Source organism: Charadrius vociferus, unplaced genomic scaffold (genome assembly GCF_000708025.1).
Source record: "Charadrius vociferus isolate BGI_N301 unplaced genomic scaffold, ASM70802v2 scaffold467, whole genome shotgun sequence".
Classification (NCBI taxonomy): Eukaryota; Metazoa; Chordata; class Aves; order Charadriiformes; family Charadriidae; genus Charadrius; species Charadrius vociferus.
In genome coordinates, this window is record NW_009649309.1 from 1993172 (window position 1) to 2017395 (window position 24224).

Here is a 24224-nt window from a genome sequence, read left to right on the forward strand (position 1 = left end):
GCTCCCCCTTCAGGAGGGATGACTGAAGCTAGCTAGCATCTGAAATTCAAAGAGCTCTCAATGGCCAGTCCAGGTGCAAAACTTACACGTGCAGCATGTATTACACCTTAATTTCTTCTTTTAAAGCTATTTCTGGCTTTTTAGGAACAAAAGTTCACATTTCTCAGATTTGTAGTTACATACAACTAATCACATGCCTGCCGTGACCTTCAACAAAACTACTTAATTGTTTCCACAATATTTCATCGCTACAACACACAGCCACTGGACAGAACAATCTATACTTAGGCTTCCACTGGCCCACACTTGGCCCCAAGGCCCAGTCCTTTGTCCCAACCACCCCCTGTGCTCACACTACGTGATTCCACAGACTTTTCAGACTTCAGTGGCTCAAAAGTACCATTACATGCTTAGTACATACCACAGTAACATCTGTTATACAGAATACTTAAGTTTTGCAAGTATGAGCCTCTATTTGTCTTGTGGGCAAATACATGTTAATTTCAAATAACTCCATTAGTTGGCATGACAGAATCCTGTATTTTTCATAGTTGGTAGTTTCTGCCCACATGTGATTTAAGTGATAATCAAGATGTTTGGGACCATAAATTTAGCTACATCTTAAAAGTAGTTCTGACAAGAAGACACTCCTCTCCTGTCCCATTCTGAAAACTGATCAACTTCTTACAGACTGTGCTGGAAAAAGATGAAAAGCCATTTAAACTTATATACATACTGGCTTGATTTCTTGTCTGTCCAGTTTTTTCCGGTAGAGTAGGATGGCATGGATAACATTACCAGCTCTAGCTGCCTGCAGGGTTGTGGGAGATAAATAAAGGAAATCCTGTAAAGTAAATAAGAATCATAAGTTATTGATTACCGGACTACATTTAAAAAACAAAACAAAACACCACAAAAAACAACTGATAGTATGTCTCATCCATGTTCTTGAAGTTTATTCTGGTCAAGATAGAAAAGGCTTTAAAGCATATGAAGAGCAATAGTGCAGCAAGTTGATGACTTGAAACCTAAGTTTCTTTAACAGTCACAATCACCTTAACCAAGGTCAGTTCTAAAACAGACACAACAGTTGTTAATCATCCCAGTAGAAAAGACAATGCTACTTAAAAATTGAATCCAAGATGGCTATACTTCCTCTATTTGCTTTTTAGTCTTTTACAATTTAACTTCCCATACAGATATTTGTGAATATGAGCACACGCCTTGTTGAATTGTGTTACCTATGAAGTTTTACATAGAGCTTTTGAAAGATTGCTTGCTGCAGTAAGCACAAAACTCTAAGTCATTACTGCATGAGTCTGCCTAAGTGGCAGATGTGCCAAGTTTATTATTAAGATAGCACTGTATTTGAAGACACTGGCTGCAGGTTACACTAGAACAAAGAAAAGCAAAGGTCATATAGTCAGTGGCAATGGAATTCTAAACAGAAAGATATCATGAAATAAGATATCTGGCAGAAATTTTACAGTGCTTTCTTGACACATAAGGTATTTATAGTCTTTACCTACCATTGCAAAATAGTTACTATTAACCATAATCGGTCCACGTCCTCTAAGGTAGATATATTCTTCCCACCAATCACTAACCTATAGCAGGAAGGAAAATAAAAGCAGTAAAACCTTGTAATTTCCACAGTTTGTGTTTTCTACCTTTATGACTCCACAAAACAACATTCCATACAGAAGCAGGAAGGAAATTCCTAGCTTGCCCCACTACTTAAAAGACAAACAAAAAAAATTTAATTTGAGTTAAACTTTAGGGAAAAGAGCAAAAAAGGGGAGAGAATTAAATTAAATATAGCTGTAGCTCTCTGATAAACTTCTGAAGAAGTCATCATCTTCAGATAATATTTAAAATGTATCAGATCTCCTCAATGTTTTGCAGGCTTTGACAGGACACTGTAGCTCAGCTTAGGCTACTGGGTACAGCTAGATAATATATCAGGAAGGAATGACATCACAGTTCTTACTATGATGTTGGGGTTTGGGTTTTCTATTTCGTAAAAAAACCCACTTGCTGTTACAGTTCCTTATTTGTGTTCCATATGCTTTAGCTTCTCTATATAAAAAAATTGTCCTAAATCAGTCTTCTAAACTACCTGGGTAGCCAGGCCCACTGTTGAGTTACCAAACTTAACAAGCAAATAAACAGACCTCAAAAGCAACCATATCAGCAAAAGCTAAATCACCTGCTCCAGAATAACAAACACAAAATGGGGATTCATTCTTTCAAGTTCCATTCACCACACTGTTTACCAAGTCACACAAATTATTTCTGTGCAAATCAGGGGGTCTCCAATGCACTTCGCAAAAATATTAGGCACAATTGCCTTCTTTTACATTTAAGAAAGAATGAAAATTTAGCCAAAAAAGGCAACAGAGAAAAATCGTGTCACTTGAATAATTGAGCCTCCTATTTAACTACTCACATAGTTTGTGGCCCACCAGGACTTCAGCTTCAAATACCACTGAAGCCTTGGTCCCAAATTAAATGCAAAATCTTTGGCAAGACCCTCCATTCTTCTGAACTCTTCATCATCCATAAGTGGCCGAACTGATTCCAAATACTAGAATACAGGAAAAGAATCAGCATCAGTAGAGTAACTAATATGTAGCTTCTCGCCATTCCTACACAAAGCATTTGAAGAGTAGACAAAGATTATACAGACTCAATTTATAAGGTTGCAAGTACTACAGTATTAAAATAAGAGCATACACTCTTCTAAATATCTGGCTGCAAACTAAGAAAATGAGATCTTTTTCCAGACATTTGTCAGGAAATCACAAGTAGAAGAGGTTACTTTTCTAAAGATACATTTTCGACTCAAAAGGGAAATCACAGAGAGGTATTTTTTTCCTCTCTAAAAAATTAAACCTTCAGTTTCTGTGACGTACTGTCCTACTTACAAACTTTGCTACAAGGTTTTCTGTCATAAAACACACATTTATATGTTCAAGCTGTAGAAGATAAGAAAATTAATAGGTTTCAAAAGCTCTGGAAATCACACTTTGTTGCATAGTCTTACATCAACAGTCATCACATCATCCAATACGAATTACAACAGCTTCAAGTTGTCACCAGTTTGAGTGGCTTGTCATAGCCAGTATTTTAATTTCTATGCAGAAGTTTTAATCCGTTACACCATATTAATACCACCATGCAATACTTTTATAATACATGACAAAAAAAAACCACAAGGGCATCTAAATATGGACTCAGTGTTACAGAAGATAATTGGGAATACAATACATCAGGGAAGGAACAGTCTAGAAGGTTCCTGGAATGTACTGGGGATAACTTCCTGACACAGCTGGTGAGGGAGCCAACTAGGGCAGCTGCTCTGCTGGAACTGCTGTTTGTAAACAGGGTCTTGTGGGGAATGTGACAGTTGGAGGCTGTCTTGGGAACGGTGATCATGAAATGATAGAGTTCTTGATCCTGGGACAAGCAAGGAGAGTCAGCAGAACTGCTACCTTGGACTTCCGGAGGGCAGACTTTGGGCTTTTCAGGAGCCTGGTTGACAAAGTCCCCTGGGAGGCAGTCCTCCAGGGCAAAGTAGCCAAAGAAGCCTGGATGTTTTTCAAGAAGGAAGTCTTAAGAGGCACAGGAGCAGTCTGTCCCCGTGTGCCGAAAGACAAGCCCTCAGGGAAAAAGACCAGCCTGGCTGAACAGGAAGCTAGGGTTGCAACTTAGGGACAAAAAGAGGATTTATGGCCTTTGGAAGGAAGGGCAGGCAGGTACTTAACGCCATCTTTGCCTCAGTCTTCAGCAGTAGGACCAGTTGTTCCCTGAGTACCCAGACCCCTAAGCTAGAAGACAGGGAGCAGAATGAAGTCCCCATAATGCAAGGGGAAATGGTGAGGGACCTGCTTTAGCACCTGGAGATACAGAAATCTATGGGACCGGAAAGGATCCACCCGAGGGTACTGAAGGAGCTGGCAGAAGTGCTAACCAGGCCACTTTGCATCATTTATGAGCAGTCCTGGCTAATCGGGGAGGTCCTAGCTGATTGGAGATTGGCAAATGTGATACCCATCCACAAGAAGGGCTGGAAGGAGGATCCAGGCAACTACAGGCTAGTCAGTCTGACCTCAGTGACTGGGAAGGTCACGGAACAGATCATCCTCAGTGCCATTACACGGCACATGCAGGAGAACAGGGTGATCAGGCCCAGTCAGCATGGGTTTATGAAAGGCAGGTCATGCCTGACCAACCTGATCTCCCTTCTATGATAAGGTGATCCACTCAGTGAATGACGGAAAAGCTGTGGATATTATCTACCTGGATTTTTGCAAGGCTTTTGACACCAGGTCCCACAGCATTCTCCTGGAGAAACTGGCTGCTCATGGTCTGGACAGGTGTACTCTTCACTGGGTAAAAAAACTGGCTGGATGGCCCTGCCCAGTGAGTGGTGGTGAATGAAGTTAAATCCAGTTGATGTCTGGTCACAAACGGTGTCGCCGAGGGCTCAGTGCTGGGGCCAGTTCTCTTTAATATCTTTTATCAGTGATCTGGATGAGGGGATCAAATGCACCCTCATAAGTTCGCAGATGACACTAAGCTAGGCAGGCCTGTTGATCTGCTTGATGGTAGGATGGCTCTGCAGAGGGATCTGGACACGCTGGATCGATGGGCCAAGGCCAATGGTATGAGGTTCAACAAGGCCAAGTGTTGGGTCCTGCACCTGGGTCACAACAACCCCATGCAGTGCTACAGGCTTGGGGAAGAGTGGCTTGAAAGCTGCCCAGCAGAAAAGGACCTGGGGGTGTTGGTGGACAGCCGGCTGAATATGAGCCGGCAGTGTGCCCAGGTGGCCAAGAAGGCCAACAGCATCCTAGCCTGTATCAGGAATAGAGTGGTGAGCAGGACTAGGGAAGTGATCATCCCCCTGTACTCGGCACTGGTGAGGCCCCACCTCGAGTACTGTGTTCAGTTTTGGGCCCCTCACTACAAGACAGACATTGAGGTGTTGGATCGTGTCCAGAGAAGGGCTACAAAGCTGGTGAGGGGTCTGGAGGACAAGCCTTATGAAGGAACAACTGAGGGAACTGGAGTTGTCTAGCCTGGAGAAGAGGAGGATGAGGGGAGACCTTATCACCCTCTACAACTACCTGAAAGGAGGTTGCAGAGCGGTTGGGGCTGACCTCTTCTCCCTGGTGAAAAGTGATAGGATGAGAGGAAACGGATTCAAGTTATGTCAGGGAAGGTTTAGATTGGATATTAGGAAACATTTTTTCACTGAAAGGGGTATTAGACATTGGAATAGCTGCCCAGGGAGGTGGTGGATTTGCCATCCCTAGAGGTGTTTAAAAAAAAAAAAGGTAGATGTGGTGTTTATGGACATGGTTTAGAGGTGGTTTTGTCAGGGTAGATTGACGGTTGAACTTGATCTTAAAGGTCCCTTCCCACCTTAGTGATTCTATGATAAATAAATGAATGTACACACCCTACTGACTGTGTCTTTAACAGCTGGAACTGGCAGTCGTGGTAAAGATGTCTGGAAACTGTATAACATGGGCTTACGTCCTGAGAAGAGTTTCACAAGTGCCTGAAGAAAAACAAAAACAAAATACACACCTCAAATTATTAGGTTCTACAAAAGGAAAATGACAGAGCACAAAAGTGTAATGTAACTCATAGTTCTTTTCACTGGTAAATTATACTGTACTTAATTTAGCAAACTACCCTATTTATCACTGTTTCAAAAATAAAAAAGGCACTAACAAACTAACTTCTTGAAGGTGAGACAACATGTCAGTGGAAGAGAAAGACAGCCATAGTAATTCCTGACTTCCCAGACAATTCTTCTGGTCGTTCAGAAGTATTGTTGTTTTTGAATGGCCCATCTTGATCTCAACAGAAAATAAAGACAGAGTTACTTAGCACTTTTTTTTTTCCCATATATTTCCCTCTGTAAACATGAAAAAAAAGTAAGTCTACCAGTTGATCTTTTACTATATAGTAGATACTACACAAATATCTATGTTGTGCTTCAAAATAGGAATCATTATCAAGCCCGTCACTCAGCTAAGGATTCCAGATAACTATAGCCACTTTTAAAAATAATAGTTATGCTTTTGAATCATAGTTTAATATTTTCCAAAGTTATAGCTCAACATCAATAATAGTATTGATGCTACAGGGAGTTTTCTCAAACATGAGTCTATCTCAGGTAGTCTACTGCATGATTTGAACATACCAAATTGTGCGAGTATGCCAGTGTTATACTCAGTGCTTGTGTTAAAAAAAAACAAACCACACAACGCAACAATCAATGAAACAGAAATGCCAGAGATGACAGTTCCCATTTAGCTTCAGATATTACAGCATCTCCTGTCTTCAGTCTCCCATGGAAAACAGAAGCAGCATTTCTGTCTACAACTACTGCTCAGCTGCAACACACACTAGGCTGAAAGTCTAGACCATGCAACTTCTATGCTACACATGAAAGGATTTTGACATCATCACCCTATTTCAGCATGAAAGTAAGGTCAAGTATTACACCAACAATCCAGTGGAACCTTTATTATCAAAATCCAACCTTGGTCCAATATACTATACTGTATATTGCATATAGGCCAATAGACTAAAGACAGAAGAAAAAAAGAGGATGTCAATTTTGCTACTTAATTCCTAGAACTTCTCCCTTCTATCCCCTCCATGACCGACAAAACTATGTGTTAAAATGTGGAGTTGCCCCCTGCCCTTCAACTTCCTTGGTCAGCACAGCTAGAGGAGGTTGTTTTAGGCAGCACAAAATTATTAAGAATTGCAGAGTATTACTAGCAACAAAGACCTTCCTGCAAATGGATCTGTATCAGAGAGTTGTCAGGCGTACATGGATGCACCACAGCAATCAGCCCAATGAAAACTAGTTGTGCTTCACGATAAGATAAATTTGAAGCTAGGTGAGGAGAAAAGAGCTCAGCTTTTCATAAGAAAATCTAATTCCATACTTGGAGACAATTTTATTCTAGAATTCTTAAGCCAGGAAAGACTGAAATTACCTTCAGACAGAGAGTAACTGCTCAACTGACAAAAACAGCAAACATTTCTCAGTATTTATCTCTTAAGTAAACTTGTAGTAGAGAATTTATAACAGCTTAAGACCATTAAAGTGGTATGACAGACATGTATACTTAATTACATCTCTGATTTCATATGCAGATAGCAAATAATCTCATTCTAGCATGCATTGCATCTGTTCACAGACTATTTAACTTATTTTTTAAAGCTGCAACTAATACTTGGATTTTCCCCTAATTCTGGCACAGGAAATTTGACTTTAGAAGATGAAATACGTTCATAAACACTGCCACCAGACTTCCAACCAGCCCGAAAATCACTTTGTACTGTGCCTGAAATCAGAGCTCAGGTTTCTTATCTGCACAACTATTTGAACAGATGACAGTATATTCACAATAGCATTTTTCATGCTGTTAATCAGCTAAGAAGAAAAAAAAAACCACCAAAAAACAGGAAAACCCCTTCAGAAAATTACACAGTATTAAAGGACAATAAAAATTTAGAAAGCTAAGGTAGTTGGTACTGTTTTACTAGGGAAACCAGTCTTTTGTTGGGACTAGCTAAAGACTAAGATATTAAAACAGAGCTTCATATTAAGTATAAATGAGACACTGTTGGGCATACACCTTTATAGTGTTCTATATTTTAAAACATAAATAATACACAGTAAAATATATATGCAACATACAATAAACAAAAATTTATAAATACCATATGCAGCAAAGCATGGTAAGTAGCATTACAGTTTATACTGTTTCAGGTTGATAAGACAATGTTAACAGCCTTAAAATATCTATCTAGTAGGACATGCTGAAAACCCAGACAGCTGCAGCTTCAAGCAATTGACAGAAGGCCTTACCATTCAGAGCCTGTACTGTACAAACTCAAGTCATGAGGGTCCTGATACCGCTTCCAGAAGAAACTATCAATTAGAAATCTCATTTATAACAGATGAACATTAAATTCTGTTCTAGTATACCACTCTGGATACCTGTTCTTAAACATATTTCATAATAAATCATGATATGTTGTTAGTCTAACACACATCAGTTAATTTTTGAGGCTGCAGAGATTAATTTTATTGTAGTAGGGCACTTAAGTTATTTCTACAACAATGCTGGCAGAAGTGAATTGAAACAACCAAGTCCAAGTAACAAAAACCCACTTTATCTCTTGGAGCACCTATATGTACATTTTCTCACTTTACACCTACCACATCCTTTAAGGATCCTTTTCCAAAGCACCACAATAATCAACAGGAGCCATATCACTCTCATCTTATCCTTATATGAAAACTGCATAACAAGCTACCTACCATATGCTTTTTCCTCCAACTCATTTTGGAGGCATACCACTAAATCAATTGAAAGGACATTCAATATTATTTTCTTCAAGTATAAGATTAATTTTAGAATGGATGACTAGAAATCCTAACATTTCAACAAAGAATAAGGATAGCACTTTCTGGGGAGGACAAAATTCTTTGGTGCTGCAGCCCAGGTTCTTTAAGCTGCAGTTGTGCACATAAAAAAAAGTAGGTATTTGAGTGACACAGTCCCAAAGCATTGGCAAATTTAGACATTCTTCTTGAAGTGTTTACTCTTCCTTCTTCAAGGCCATCCTGAATAGCCTAATTAGAGCATCAGAAGGATTACAGCGATTAGTAGAAATATCTACCTAACAGCCTCCTGCTCCATGACAGAAAACACAGGCAAGGAAAAACCTACAAAACTTTATCTTTCAGGGCTTTGAATACAGATCAGATAGAAGTTAAGATGAAACAGGAAGATAGTATATCCTTACCATCCAAAACTTGGTGCCTGGAGAAAGTTTGCCATGTTCAGCGAACATCCAACCATGATACGAAAGCAGCATTTTTAGAGAGTAGCGCATTGTCACAATAAGGGCAACCCAAAGCCCAGTGCCAAAAAGTATTCCACTCACGACGTTCTGTGTTTGGTTTGACATATAGCCACTATTTAAAACAAAAGGCAGCATGTGCCAGTTAATGCCAGTTTAAGTGTTAAAGAGAACCTAATATTGCAAACCTAAGTCTAATGGTACCACAGGCAGGCATTACACAAGCTTCATGCCTGTTTAGCCCTTTTTCAGAAACTCCTTTTCAAACACCCTTTCACGCAGCAAGATCAAACGCCAGAGAAGTTGCTAAATGTGCTTCCCAAATGCTCAGAAAACAATATAATACTCGTATAACCACCTGCCTATTTCACACCCTCATACATCTGCTTATTGGGCTTACTTTTGCAAGCATACTGTTCAAAAACTGATACACTTTAACAGGATTAGCTTTAGGAGTAGCTACTAATAAAACTGATTCATTTCGAGGAACAGAAACTTTTTGGTCTACTTACGTTGTATCAAGTGTTCGGTTGATTTTAGCTATTATTCCTAAAGACGGATCAATTTTGGCATACATTGTTGACATCACACCCACAACTACAATGAGCCAGCTAGATGGACTAGCAGGATAAACGCCAGTGATAATTCCATTCTGGAAAGAAAAGCCTTCACATAATTTTTTTCATACTAAAGTGGCTGACTTCATATTACCATGGAAAGAAACAAAAATCAACACGTTTAAGTCGTTTAGCTTTAAACAAGAAGTTAAGATTATCCAACATTGTCTTACATATGCTTAACTCAGGAGTAGGGACTCGATTTAGTTAAGTTTGACTGCTAGAGAAAATTGTCACAATCATATGAAGAATTAAAGGAACTTTTACGTTCTGTTGTAGACATCAATGATCCACATGCAAGGCCTACTAAAAATACTGAAATTAGCAAACAACTTCAGAACAAGTGATACTTCAACAATTCCCTTTTACACTGAAGTAGGCCTCTCTAAACGAATACAGGGCAAAAATATTTTACTGAACAAGACACTGAAAACTGGAATCAGGTTTGTTTGGTTGGTTTGTTATTTTTTTAATATACATAATTTAAACAGTCCTCACACCTTTATAAGATTTTATTAAGACTACTGTTAAAAATATGTTTCGGAAAGATGTAGAAGATAGTCTGTAGCTTGTCTAGTTTGCTACTAAAAAAGTAGACACTTATTATTTATGATCCCATGAACAAAACAATAAATTCACAACAATCTATATCAAATACCTCACCAGAAACATTACTACTTCAGACATCTTGAACAAGATGGATGTTCAGGCAGCTTTTTGAAAACAGCAAAATTTGAAAATTTGATTTTGGCAAAGAATACATAAAATCAAGAGTGCAGGCTTGTACCTCTAAGTGATACAACACTAAAAATCACAACTAGTTGTATTTCTGATTTATGCTGAAAGTATTACCTAATTGCATGATGTATTACAAAAAGAACGAAGTAAATTAAAGCTACTGAATTTCTACATCTGTTTCATCTTGCTTCCATACAATAAATCAAAAAGATCTACCCTTTCAGTCTTCACAGCATCACCCAGTGCTACCTTCCTCGGTATCCCTTATCTGAATAAAAACCAACACAAGTCTTTCACAAGAAGGAACATAAAGGAAAAAAGGAATAAGTTTTGCCTAAACAAAACTTCAATAAATCTATAAAACTTTAAATAATTCTCAAGTTTGGTGGACTTGATTAATTTAACAGACCTTGAATCTGATGAACTTTTTCTTCCACGAATGGACACCAGATAGGTAAATTTGTTTGAGTGCCTCATGGCTCATTCGCAGGTCAATCCCATCTGGAGTTACTGTAAATTGAAAAGCTACCGCTTGATGAGCTTCTGCCATCTTCAGAGAGAGTTCTGTCAAAAAGCAAAGTTAAAAAATTATTTCATTTTTCTTCAAAGGAACTAGGAGCTAGTCCATTTCTAGCAAGGTATCTTCTACACAGTAATTTTGGGAAATATTTCGAAGTATGCAAAATTTACATACAGTACTTGCCTCTTCCTTACAGGCTATGCTTGCACTTCAGTCTGAGCGTCCAGTGTGTTAATTAAGGTACCTCTTCTAATTACAACAGCTGAAAATGGAAGCAAAACACCCTCATGTATCTTAGGTCTTTTGGCAGGATTGCAGCAAGCTGAGTATCATGCATACATACAATATATAAAAATTCAGAGCACAGCAGAAAATTGAAGCCCTAATATTTAGAAAAAGCCTATTGCAGATACACAGCATCTCACTCTGTAATGATAAAGGAGATTGAAAAGATTTTTTTTTCCCCATCATTTTGAAACAAAAGCTATTTGAAGTCTTCACCTCAGCTAGCAAACCAAAGCTGCTTCTGACCATATCTTCCTCTGAAACTTTTTTCATATCTTAATTAAGTTAATTAACTTAATCAAGGTATCAATGATAACTTCCTCCTCCAAGTGACTGAGGAGTCAATGAGGAAATGTGCCATGCTGGACCTTGCTCTCACCAACAAGGGGCTGGTGGAGAATATGAAGCTCTAGTGCAGCCTTGGCTGTAGTGAACATGAGATGGTGGAGTTCAAGATTCTTAGGCACATGGAAAATGAGCAAGTGATTGGTAACAGCCAACATGGCTACAGTAAGGGCAAATCATGCCTGACAAGTTTGGTGGCTTTCCCTGATGGCATTACAGCACTGGTGGATAAGAGCAACTGACATCATCCATCTGGACTTGTGCAAAGCATTTGCCACTGTCCTGCACAACATTCTTGTCTCTAAATTGGAAAGACATGGATTTGACAGATGGACCACTTGGTGGATAAGGAACTGGATGGATGGTTGCACTCAAAGAGTTGCAGTCAATGGCTCCACGTCCAAGTGGTGACCAGTGACGAGTGGCGTTCCTCAGGAGTCAGTACTGGGACCAGTGCTGTTCAACGTCTTTGTTGCGACATGGACACTGGGATTGAGTACACCCTCAGCAAGTTTGCTGATGACACCAAGCTGTGTGGTCGGTCCTCTTGACACATTGGAGGGAAGGGATGCTATCCAGAGGGCCCTTGACAGGCTTGAGAGGGGGGCCCGTGCAAACCCTAGGAAAGTCAACAAAGCCAAGTACAAGGGACTGCACCTGGGTTGGGACAATCCCAAGCACAAATACAGGCTGGGCAGAGAGTGGATTGAGCGCAGCCCTGAAGAAAAGGACTTGGGGGTGTTGGTTGATGAGAAGCACAACAGGAGCCAGCAATGTGCGCTCGCAGCCCAGAAAGTCAACCACATCCTGGGCTGAATCAAAAGAAGCATGGCCAGCAGGTTGAGGGAGGTGACTCTGCCCCTCTACTCTAGTGAGACCCCACCTGGAGTACTGCATTCAGTTCTGGGGCTCCCAACATAAGAGGGACATGCACCTGTTGGAGCGGGTCCAGAGGAGGGTGACAACGATGACAGGGGGGCTGGAGCACCCCTCCTATGAAGACAGGCTGAGAGAGTTGGGGTTGTTCAGCCTGAAGAAGAGAAGGCTCAAGGGACATCTTACAGCAGCGTTTCAGTACTTGAAGGGGGCCTACAGAAGAGGTGGAGAGGGAGTAGCAGGCAGAGTAGCAACAGGATGAGGGGTAACAGTTTTTAACTGAAAGGGAGTAGATTTAGATTGGATATTAGGAAGAAATTCTTTACTGTGAGACACTGGAACAGGTTGCCCAGGAAGCATTCAAGGCCAGACTGGATGGGGCTTTGAGCAACCTAGTCTAGCCCTGCCCATGGGGGTTGGAACCAGATGATGTTTAAGGTCCCTTCCAACTCTAACCATTTTATGACAATTTCAAGCTGATTAGTCACAGCAATAAGATACTATAGGCCCTGTGGGTCTGAGTTCTGACTGGTAAATGCAAAATCAAAACTGTGCAGAGTTGAGGAAACCAAATCACAACTGTCAGAAAAGTGACCTTCACATAAACAAGCCTGAAATAAATTTAATTGAAATGCAGCTCAGTTTAACTACCCAAACAAATATCAACAATGGTGCCAAAACAGACAAAAGACCATCATAATGGGCAGGTATAACAGGCTCAAATAAAAACCACTGGAAAATAAAACAGAAAAGTAACTGTGATTCTGTTTAAATATTTATGTCTCACTCTGTCTGAGGATACAGCAAATCCAAATTGAACCATATGCTCTTATTTATCAGCTCATCTTCATAGCTTCTTCCTTTCTGTAACCAGCATTTCTACCTGAATATCCTGGAAGTTACACCTACTCATCATTAATTCAGACTCATGTTGTTTGAGCACTTACAATCAGAACACAGATTTTTGCAGACAGGCTCTATGTATAACACTGAAGTTGTCCAAACTACATATTCCTGAGGATACCATTATGATTGCAAAGTTTTTTGTTCATGTTCATTTATTAGCTTACCAAAACATCTGTGTATAATCCTAAAAATAACATCCCCTTAGAAGTACGACAAAAAGGTAAAGGAATCCATAATCCCATCTGTAGGTCAGGACATTTTTACCAGTACAAAACACAACATTATCAATACTAAATGTCTTAAGGTGGCACTAGCATTTCTATTACGGCAAAATAAAAAAAAGTACAACTACTTCATGCATTTTGAATCCTAAAAGCTGAAATTTACATTTCTTTTGCAAACCTGAAGCTTAGACATTGTAATGAAACTTAAACTCTGATAGATGTTCATCCCCTGCTGAAAGCTGAACAGCACATGCGGGCTAACTAGTGCAGTTTAGCCAGGCACTTTAAAAGCAGTAGGCTTAGGAAATAAATATACAATATTAAATATATATAAATATACATATATATGTGTGTATGTGTATACAATATTTATATTACATATATTTGTATTGTATATATTACATATATATTGTATATACTATATATATACACAATATTTAATAATAAACAGTAGGCTTAGGAAATAAATATACAATACAGGAAGAGAAGGAGCATTAGGCAGAGATGAACAAGATAAGTGCTGTTGTGCAGCATCTAGTAAGATTGTGGACTATTGACAGTGACTGTTCACAATATTGCTCTGCAATACAACTGCTGCAGTCACTGATGACAATTCATAGAACTCCCAAATCCATCCGCCGCAGCTCAAGTTTTAGAAGCCGAGTCCTGCATGAATCAGGCTTCTGGGTTTCCAGAAGGGTGGCTAAAGTTCACAGTGTCATACAGACAGTATGCAATTAGATCTATGCATGTACAGTGTCTAATTAGGACAACAGAGAAGCCAAATCTGCTTTGAACACCAGTTTCAAAACCTTTAAGACAAACCCTGTATGCCCTAGTAACAACTGCAATCTGTAGTACCTAATGACTGTCACTAACAACTGCTTATTCATAGGGGCCTTGCTGTAGACAAGTATCAGGAAGTCAAAGTCAGCTATCCACTCATTCATTTAAATTGTGCATCACGAGTTCAACGCTGAGACCAAAAGTGCAAAAGAACAATAAAACAGAGACAGGCAGCAGTAATACATGGTATTCCCTGGACTCAAAAGAGTTTGCAATACGGGAACACACTCCAAGTTAAAAGTCATCATATGTTTAGCAGTACTATTAAAACTAGGATGAAAAAAAAAAAAAAACCAAAAAAACCCCACCACAACAAAACCAACCATATTCCCCTACAGAGAATCAGGCACCTGGATTTGTCTCAAGAAGGGCCAACCGGTTCTTCAGTTCACTAATGGAATTTTGTATTCTGGAATGCCAGTGTTTTAAGTACCAGACCAACTAGTTTCTATTACCCTTCAACTCCCTTGTGACTTCTCAGCCTGGGAATTAGTAACCTTCCTCCTCTCTGTTTCTGAAAAGAAAGCATTTCAGGAACCCTTCCCTTTTTAGGCATGTGCATTTCTACCATCCAAGGTAGAAAAAGATTATAAATAGCATTAATCATAAACAGTCAACTTGATATTTTAATGAATTAAAAGTCTAACATGATAATAACATTAAATAAGCTTCAATAAGAAAAATAGTCCTTACTCCCAAATGAAGAACTATTAATCCAGCAATAATTAATCCTGAATCAAGTACACAAGCCCTGAAAACAAAGACGAGTCTAGTTCTAGGACTGTATTACTTTGACCCTAAGATGTGAAACAATCAAATGGCTTGTTTCTTTTCATATCTTTTTCCTTTACTTAAGAAAACTGTAAGCCTTTAAGACTGTTCTGAATTATGATGGCTGAACACCAAAGACTTCCTGAAGTCCCTTTCTTTGAACATTTCTTTTCCTCCTTAAAGGCCAATTTAATCATAAGCTGCTGTACACTTCCCCTCCTTTGCATTCCTCTGCTGTCACGTGCTTGCTAGCAAAGTAGGTAAAAGGGCACAGGCCAGAGGAGCATGCGTCAGACTTATAAAATTGACTTGCCAATGTTAGTAAGGCAGCACCCACTCAGTCAGCTAACTAACACTGAAACAATAACAACTTCTAACTTCAGGCATTTTGGCCAGCAAAATATTTCTATACAGCATATACTAATTAACCTCACTGCCAGAGAGCCATAAACAGAGCTTTTTGACTTTCTTAGTAGTTTGGCCAAGTCTTACTTAACGGGGGGGGGAAGGTGGGTGAAGCACAATAATTTCTAAAAGTAATCTGAAATGGCTAATTTCATTCCTTTCTTCCATAATATTAATGTATCTTAAAAAACGCAACTGCCCCTTAAAACTTGGTTTCTTCTTCCCCCCCCCCCCCCCCCTGCATGTTCTTGCTCTTCTCTGCTTTTACTTCAGTTCAAACATGCTGTAACAGCTGCAGATGTTTCTCCTCTTCCTTTTTCACATCTCTGCTTGAGCCAATCAAAACCTACCGCAATTTTTTTCCATTGTTAAAAACAAGCACTGCTAGATTGGATGTCATTTTTAAGTCAAGAAAACACATAGCACACCAGAAGGCCTAAGCCCTGATGGCCTGAAAAACTATGCTGCTATGCTTACTAAACCTGTGAGGTTTAAACCACAGACTGTTCACAGACCTTATGATTTCAGGTTGCAGACACAGAACAGTCAAGTCTGTATCAGGGCTTACATGTTGCTACAGCCATAGAAGGAGATGAAGGCCTCAGCTCTGGAAAATCTGAAGCTAAAAGCAATCCCATGTGCAGGATGCTTCCATTTAGTCAGGCATGCAAGAAGTCACTTGTGGTTGGTAATGCCTCTCTGAAGCACATAACACAATGTCTAAAAGACAGTGAAAAAATTACCATAGGCATCTTAAAAAGCACCAAGCCATGATGCAAAAATTAAATGTATTACAGTATATTGCACAAAACAAGGTTTTAGTTCCTGAAGCAGTTACTTTGGAAATGCTATTGAGTGCGTTTCTGTAGATTTCATCAGCTTTATATAGATAAAATGATAGTGCTAAAAAAAGAAAACTCACCACCTCTACCTCACAAAAAGCAACTCCTCAGCTTTAAGGGAATATCCTTGTCACCTCTTATCTCAGAACTCATCTTAGCCACTTGCTTCCCATACATTGCTTGGCTCCTGCAATCCATTTTTTCCCCCATTTTCTATTCCTCTTAGATTACAGAAAACCCTTGGCAGCAGTCCAAACATCTACTACAAAAAAAGGGACTTTTATGTGAATGTAGGTTTTGCATCTACAGCTCTTCCTCCTGCAAAGGAAGCAAGCTAACAAATGCAGAGGAAAATTAAGGAGAAGTCCTATTCACATGACCCAGAATAACTAAAACCTTGGTGGAAGACTTAATTCTATGACTCTTACTTGCAAGTTACCTCAACTATTTAGTTTGAGGCTCTCCTCACAGATTTTTTACATCTATTTATAGATTAGCTTTTGTATACAGGGCATACCCCTGTCACTAACCAAACTAAGCTCACAAAACCATTCTCTCCAATTACTGTACTTTGACCATCAAAGGTTAACAGTTTTCATGGAAAAGCAGTGACTGCTGCATACAGCTTCACCAAGAACCCCACACAGGTTTCGTACTTTCAGAGCCTTCAAATAGATATCTTTGGTACCCAAACCACAGTCTATTCATAGATGGTGGGTAGACTTGCAGCACTACATGTCCCCGTGCAAAGAGCTAGAACATGCTGCATCTTCAAGTACGATGGCAGTTCTGAATTCAGAAGCCTCTGGAAGCCTTCATAACTTCATGCAGATGCAAGGTACCACCAATAAAGCAATTAGAAGCATCTTACCACATAGGTAGTGTCTTCTAGCTCCTGCCAAGATCCTACCAGCAAGCTTAAATGTAAAAAAAAACCAAAACAAACAAATAAAAAACACCACAACCAACAAACCAACCAGAAACCTGATCTTGAAGAATTCTTTACTCCTTTCTTAAACTTACAATTTCAAAAATTAGCTAAGCACTCAGGTTTCAAATAGGAATGGAGACTGGTGAGGAGAAAAGAGTGATACTAAATCATTTGCAATTATGTTGTTTAAGGAAGTTTTCAAGATGGAAAGTTGAGAGAAGTATCAGTACATTAAACCCATTTTCAGTTAGGAAACATACTTAAAACTACATTAAGATTTCCATTTAAAGCTAGACACCTTGAACTCGGAAGGTCTTAGGGAACTGAGCAAGTGCCCCAATGTCTGTCTCTGTCCCCAAAATGGTTTATTTCAAAGAGAAAAGGGGGAGGGAAAAAATTCCATTTCTATCAACATGCACAGCAATAAGAGTTACTGTTTGAATGTTACAAGCAGCCATACAGAATAGGAAAAAAAATTCTGGAGCTCTCAAGTTCTCTTAAAAGACATTCAACTCTGAAACTTGTTTAAATATTGAAAACGTTGAAGAAGTCCTATCCAGTATTTTACTGTTCATGTACCAGATCTCCCTTCAGGAAATGAGGTTACTACAGCTTTTGGAAGAAAAAAACATCCAAAAAGTTTCATTGTATTTTCATTTGTTACCATATTTTGACACTTTAGGAGACATCATGGAATTCCAAGAGTCTGAGGACAGGCTTAGTGAAATACGCGCCAGTATTAAAACACTAGATCACCTGCGCTGTGTTTGTGCTGAGACAGTGATTAAGCTTCTCACCTGTTTAAGCTATTACTACAGAAATTTGCATTTTCTGCTCTCCTAGAAAGGTCTCCTAGAACCCCCAAACTATGAATGCATTTTGTTTCATACAAATCAATGAATAACTGTTTATGCTTAAATCTGTTGATTTCATACCAGGTACTAAACTACAAGCAAGAGAATTGCAAACACTGAGATGTCCATCCAAGTCTCTTATACATTATTCCAAGTTTCTCTTCAGATTTCTGTTATTGATGCTCCTGTCAATCCAAGCCTTCAATACCACCTACACAAAGTAATTAAACTACCCTGTGGCAGCTGTCTTTTCATTGCAAGCACACTATCTAGGCAATTATATGTAATGAAGCACAACAAAGCCAGTGCCAACATCCTAAAATAACTCCCTAGCATGTAAGTTTACTTACACACTTTGCTACCAACTACAGTTTAATGACAACACTGATCTATACAGCCATCCCTGAAGCAGATACAATCTATGGATAATCCAGGTTGCTCGAGTTCTTTGTTTTTGTTGAAAAAGACTTGTGCAAACAAGGTTCTCCAAACCAAAGAGTGCATCAAATACTTACATCAAGCAGCAGGATCTCTTCTTACACAAATGTAAAGGGTTAGTCTTCCAAAAAATTTTTTTAAGTGTAGTTGTCTTTGTAACATTCATCAAGAATGTCTTCACCTGCCTGAATTCTGCAGAGGTTCTGAAGTCTGTCAGTTTGACACCCTTCCAGATGTTTGACACAAGCAGCTGTTAAACCTATTTAAAAGGTTGAAGACAACAACAACAAAAAAAACCACAAAGGAAAAAAAACAAACAAACAAACTAGATGGATTTACAAGTACAGGGACTGAAACTGGGAGTAGTGGCTGACAGACCAGAGGATTTCACTGCCATCCAGATGGACCTTTACAGACTGGATAATTACACAGGCTGAAATCTTATTAAGTTCAACAAAGAGAAGTGCAAAGTCCCGCACCTAAGGAGAAGTAAACCCATACGCTAGTACACACTGGAGACTGACTGGCGGGAAAGCAACTTTGCAGCAAGTTGGACACAGGCCAGCAAGGTGCCTTTGCAGCAGAGGCAGCTCACAGAATCCTGGGGTGCATTAGGAGGAGTGTTGCCACCGGGTTGAACGAGGTGACTCTTCCCTTATACTCAGCGCTGTTGAGGCCCCATCTTAAATACAGTTCTGGTCTCCCCAGTTAAAAGAGAGAAATGAAACTACTAGACAGTCCAGTACCAGCCACTAAGAAGATTAAGGGCTTGAAGCATCAATCCTGTGTTTTTATACAGTTTTAACTGTATACCTAGAAGAGATGCTTTATAAAATTTAATATAGACCTGCTTCAAAAAATAAGCTTACTTTAGAACACTAAGGCCTGAATAAGAAATCCTGTGCTTAAATTACTTTAAAGGAACAGCAGACCTTGGAAATCAAATTGGTTGTAGCAGTCAAACATTCAAAAAGGGCAAGTCTTCTGCAAATGACAAAAATGTACTATTAGTTTGGAGGATAAAAGAAGCTGGATTTTGCAGTAGAATTTTTACTGAGATTTGCATGAACTTTTCAGACAATGATTCATCTGAATTTTTCAATCTTATTCCAGTAACATTGTCCTCACTACAAAGCACCACTGTGATATTATACAAGGTTTTAAAATGTATGTTGATACTTTAAACACCACTACATTGTCCAATGAGAGCCTGCTACTCTTAAGGTAGCCCGTAGATTTTTGGAGCTGACCTTAAGTGCCATGTATACTGCAGTGATACAGTGGGAAACAGTACAAACTCCTACTAAAAACCAAGCCCTTGGAATTTAATGTTACATGTATATACCTATGTAGAGGAAACATAGACTGTTCCTATCAAATTAAGAAAGCCTGTACTGTCAATAATAAAGCAAATGTGACTTCAGTAAAGCATTTCATGGAGTTTGCTATAAATGCAATAGTTTCAGACACTGTACAGCAGCATCCAGCACTGACTTAGTAACTCAAGGTCCTCTTATGCAAGTGTGATCCAAACAAAGATCAAAATTGTCTAGAGTTTTATGCCTTTCAAAGGAAATTCAGGTTTTGATCTACAAAATATTCAATAAATAATACAAAATATACAGCTCAAACATTTCAACATATGACCAAAAAGACTGTCTGGTCTCTCTTGTATTGGCTTCTTGGATAGTCTACCAGCTAATGCCACTTTCTTGCAGCATATACTACACTTCAGCAAAAAGGTAACAAGATACCAAAGCCTCAGAAAGACTAGAGAGCTTATTCATAGCTCATGTGATATACTGCAAGGCACTGACTCCTGAACTTACTGTAAAGATTAACCAGACACTGTTATTCATTTGAGAATGTCTATGTCTAAACAGCCTCTTCGCATACTAACATTCAATAATATCTAATCATACTTCAGCATATGAAAAGACTTGCTACTTTCACATCTTACCAATAACTCACCTATCTTACAATGATTAAACATATTCTACAGACAAAATCATTACAAGAAATCATTTCTGTGCAATAGTCATGTGGACTAAATTCACCCAACGGGGCTTCTCAGGTGAACCTAATGACTATGGCATAGAATTAAAACAGAAACTAGAGAATCAGTCTCCTTAGAACTTGAATTAACATAGCATTCAACCAATCATCATTTGATCTGATGAAAACAAAGTTAAACTGACAGGTTTTCTCATGCCACTTTAGTTGTGACGGACACATGCTAAAACCACTTAAAGTCTCCTAAAAGCTGAATCTGTTGTTTATGTGGCAGTTCTCTCTCATAGGGTCATAGTAATATATAGTAATATAGTAATGCCATGACAGAAGAGGCTTAAGCCACTTGGAAAGAGACAGAAGCCTGTCCTCCAACAGCCATCATCTGACATGTAAATTTTAAGTTCTCACCTTTGACTCCAATCCTTCCCACCCCGCACCTACAGCTGACAGCTGTGGTGCCTTGGAATCACAAATGTCTCAAAGGCTTTCCCACATGTGAAAAATGAACAAACACAGTGGTTCAAGCTAATGCGGAGAACTGAATACATGTATTTGCCCAAGTAGAGCAACACCGGGACATACTGCAAACCTCATCCAAAGCAGACAGTTTGAAATCAGAACAGCTAAGCAGTGTGCAGTAACTTGCTCTCTCACTGACAAACCTATCAGCTTATGTCCTGTCCTCAGCAGTTTTCCAAGATCACCTGTGGGTGAATATCAGCTACCTACCCTCTGCAGGAATCTCCTTTGGAATCTTGGGCTAATTTCTTTATTCCCTTCCCAGGTGGTAAACTGGAGCAGGGAAGTGACACTAATAAACAGACCAACGAATGAAACATAAACATACCTGAACAGCTGTCTTCCTTAAAAGCAGACTTGAGATCTATTTGTCACACAGAAATCTTCTGTCCCACAAGCTCACCGCAGCTGGGATCCTGAATAGGTTAGGGGACAGTGAGAGGCAGATTCATTTCAATGCTCCGAGCTCCTAACAGACGTTACACCACAGCAATGGCAAACAGTCAGCTGTAGCTCTGAAATGGTCAAGAAAAACAGTTCGAGCTTTGATTCACACACACCTTTCAACCACTCAGAAGGACTGGATCAGACTGGAACCACTTTAGAAAAACTGATGGCAACGGAGAGAATAGTCACAAACAGCAGTTCTGAATCACTATTTTCCATTATGCTGGATGAATGTATTATCTGGATCAATCTGTCTTCATTTAACAGGTCTGAGATGGTGAGGAACTAAGGAGTGAAAGAAAGTTCATCTGCTACCCACTCAGTCATTTCTGAGAGCTCAAACTAGTGATCACTAGCTACTGCGATAAGCAAGGTGATATCAGGGGCTAGATTCAAACCCAGTTTCAGCTTTCAATTTAAGACACCCAAATGTTTGCCTGCAGGCTTTAAACTCCCATTCCAGTCAACACAGATGCCATCAAGATTTCTTGGGAAGATGTTCACAGACAGACTTTTCACTGGCACTTCCAGGAGAAAAGCCACAGATAGTAAGTTGCCTTCTCACCTGATCAGACTGGAGACAGTCAGGCAAAGTAGAGAAGACTGGCTATAGCAGACAATGTGTTAATTACTAAGCTAACAGTAAGACATGCAAGATGTCACATTTTAGGACTCTGGAGGTCCTGGAAGGTGGACAACAATGTTTGGTGACCAAAGGCAAACTGATTGGATTCCTCTCCCAGCAGTTCAATGATCACTTACTGTACAAGGTTGAAAGACCTGAATTAAGGTCTTTCAGCCTGTATAGGGTTGAAAGACTGAAGAACCACTTCCAAACATTTTAACGACATTTAAATTGACCATTCAAATTAAAGTTAATCCAGACTTGGAAAAAAAAGGGATGCTTTTCAGTCATTTAGATCTCGTTTTTTCTGAACACGTGGAGTTCAGGACTATGATACAGCATGCTGCAGGATAAAGACAATGGTTTGGGAATATTAAAAAACCACAGGTTTTGGTGTGGGGTTGGGGGGGGGCGACTATCCTGCGTGCAGCGAACAGAAAAATCCTCCCTGCGAAACGCACATTCAACCTCCGATCGCTCCAGAACTTGTATTTGCTCCGGGGCGTGCGCTGCTCCGTCTCCTGTCTCCCCGAATTCCACCCCAGAATGCGGGAGCTGGCGGGTCGGCTCCAGCTCCGCGGGCCGTCCTCTCCGGGGTGCGCGCCCCCTCCCCCAGGCGCACCTCGGCGCCCCTCCCCTGTCCGGGTCTGCTCACGTGACAGCTCCCGAGAAGTGGGTGAAAGTTCGCGCCGCCGCAGCGCCGCGCAGGCCAACAACAGCCAGGCGGGCGGGGGGGTGACGGACACGGCCCCGCCACGGGCTACCACCACCGCTCCAGGTTTTTCTGCGCGGGCTGTGAAGGTGCTGCCAACGCCAAACAAAAGTTTCCAAAGAGAAGGACTGCAAGCAATGAAGGCAGCAAAGTATCTCAAAGCTAGGAGAAAAAAGGGGTGTACTTAGCTTGTGCAACTATTCTGGTTCTCAGTGCCTCAGTTGTTTAACGTTACAGTTTTCTTTAACCAAGAATAATGTTTTCTTCCTGGAAGAGGCTATTGAATCAAGGCTGTAACAGCCCAAAATTTTAAAGAGACCCCAGATCAACTTATCTTTCAAACCAAGTCACAGCTATGACAGAGCCTAATACCTGTGTAATCATGTAAAGTTACATTTCCTAAACTAACAGAGATCCACATCGTGCTTACCTACAATATCACCTCTGCCATTATAAACTGGTAATTATTAGTTTTATATCAGTACATCAATACGCTCACAACAGGAAAAGAACCTGCTAATTACCACTGAAGACTACAATACTTTTTTTTATATAACACCCGTTCACAATAGTCAGAACACACATAAAAGAGGTTCTAGATCTGGAAATGGAAAAGGTTAGACACCTGGGAAGACATAAGTGTTACGGAAAGGCGAATTAAGGCATTAGACCTTTCCCATTCTCAGTGCTACACTCCTACAAACGTGTGATAAGGCAGCAAGTAAGTTTTCTGTACCATAATCTCCTCTAGACTGCAGAGTTTCAATACAAATTGCCAGATAAGAGAAGAACGAGATATCTGTCTTGATCCTACTTTGTACTTTTCTGTTTCCAAAAAGGGTGCTTCCTGTTACAGTTCCATCAACACTAGTACTGATCTGTTATAACTGGGTTATAACTGAAGTCATATTTTAGATTGATTTATTTAAACCAGAAAACATAGTGTAAACTATGTTGTGCGAAAACGAGGCAAGAAAATGGAGTTCCAAGATGCTGCAAAAATCTTAATCTATCTTTTGCAACAGGTCTAATTAGCATTCTCTTACAGTAAACGTGCCATGCCATAAGCAAAATATAACATTTTCTGTGTTTATCTCAAGAGCAGTTTGCAGTGACTGCGTTTTTTATAGGTTTAACAGCCTGCAATCACGTGAGCATACGGAGTCGTCTTTCTCTCTCTTTCACACACAAAATATTAAGTATTTAGTTTACCCACTACTGATACCAAACCGCGTGCATACAGAGCTGAAACTCTTCCTGGTAATGGGTCAAAGCAGCTCCACTAACCCACGAAGGTGCGTGTCACCAATGTCGTCTTCGTTTACGCGGCATAGATTTAGTGACTTTCCCCGTGTAAATCTGTAACACCGCTCCCCCTACCTCCATTTCATATCTCCCCCCCC

General features: G+C 39.8%; 1 protein-coding gene across 1 annotated transcript in view; it reads right to left on the bottom strand.

Annotated features, from left to right (window-relative positions):
- CPT1A (carnitine palmitoyltransferase 1A (liver)) overlaps positions 1-21462 on the bottom strand; it is a 42572-nt gene extending 21110 nt beyond the window's left edge. The window contains exons 1-8 of the mRNA XM_009889380.1: positions 21366-21462; positions 10672-10826; positions 9420-9559; positions 8851-9022; positions 5468-5569; positions 2450-2587; positions 1530-1607; positions 737-844 (exon numbers count right to left, since the gene is read on the bottom strand). Of these exons, the coding sequence (XP_009887682.1) occupies positions 737-844; positions 1530-1607; positions 2450-2587; positions 5468-5569; positions 8851-9022; positions 9420-9559; positions 10672-10812 (879 nt within the window). The 5' untranslated portion in view covers positions 10813-10826; positions 21366-21462. The remainder of the gene's footprint in view (positions 1-736; positions 845-1529; positions 1608-2449; positions 2588-5467; positions 5570-8850; positions 9023-9419; positions 9560-10671; positions 10827-21365) is intronic.
- Between the last annotated feature and the right edge of the window lie 2762 nt (positions 21463-24224).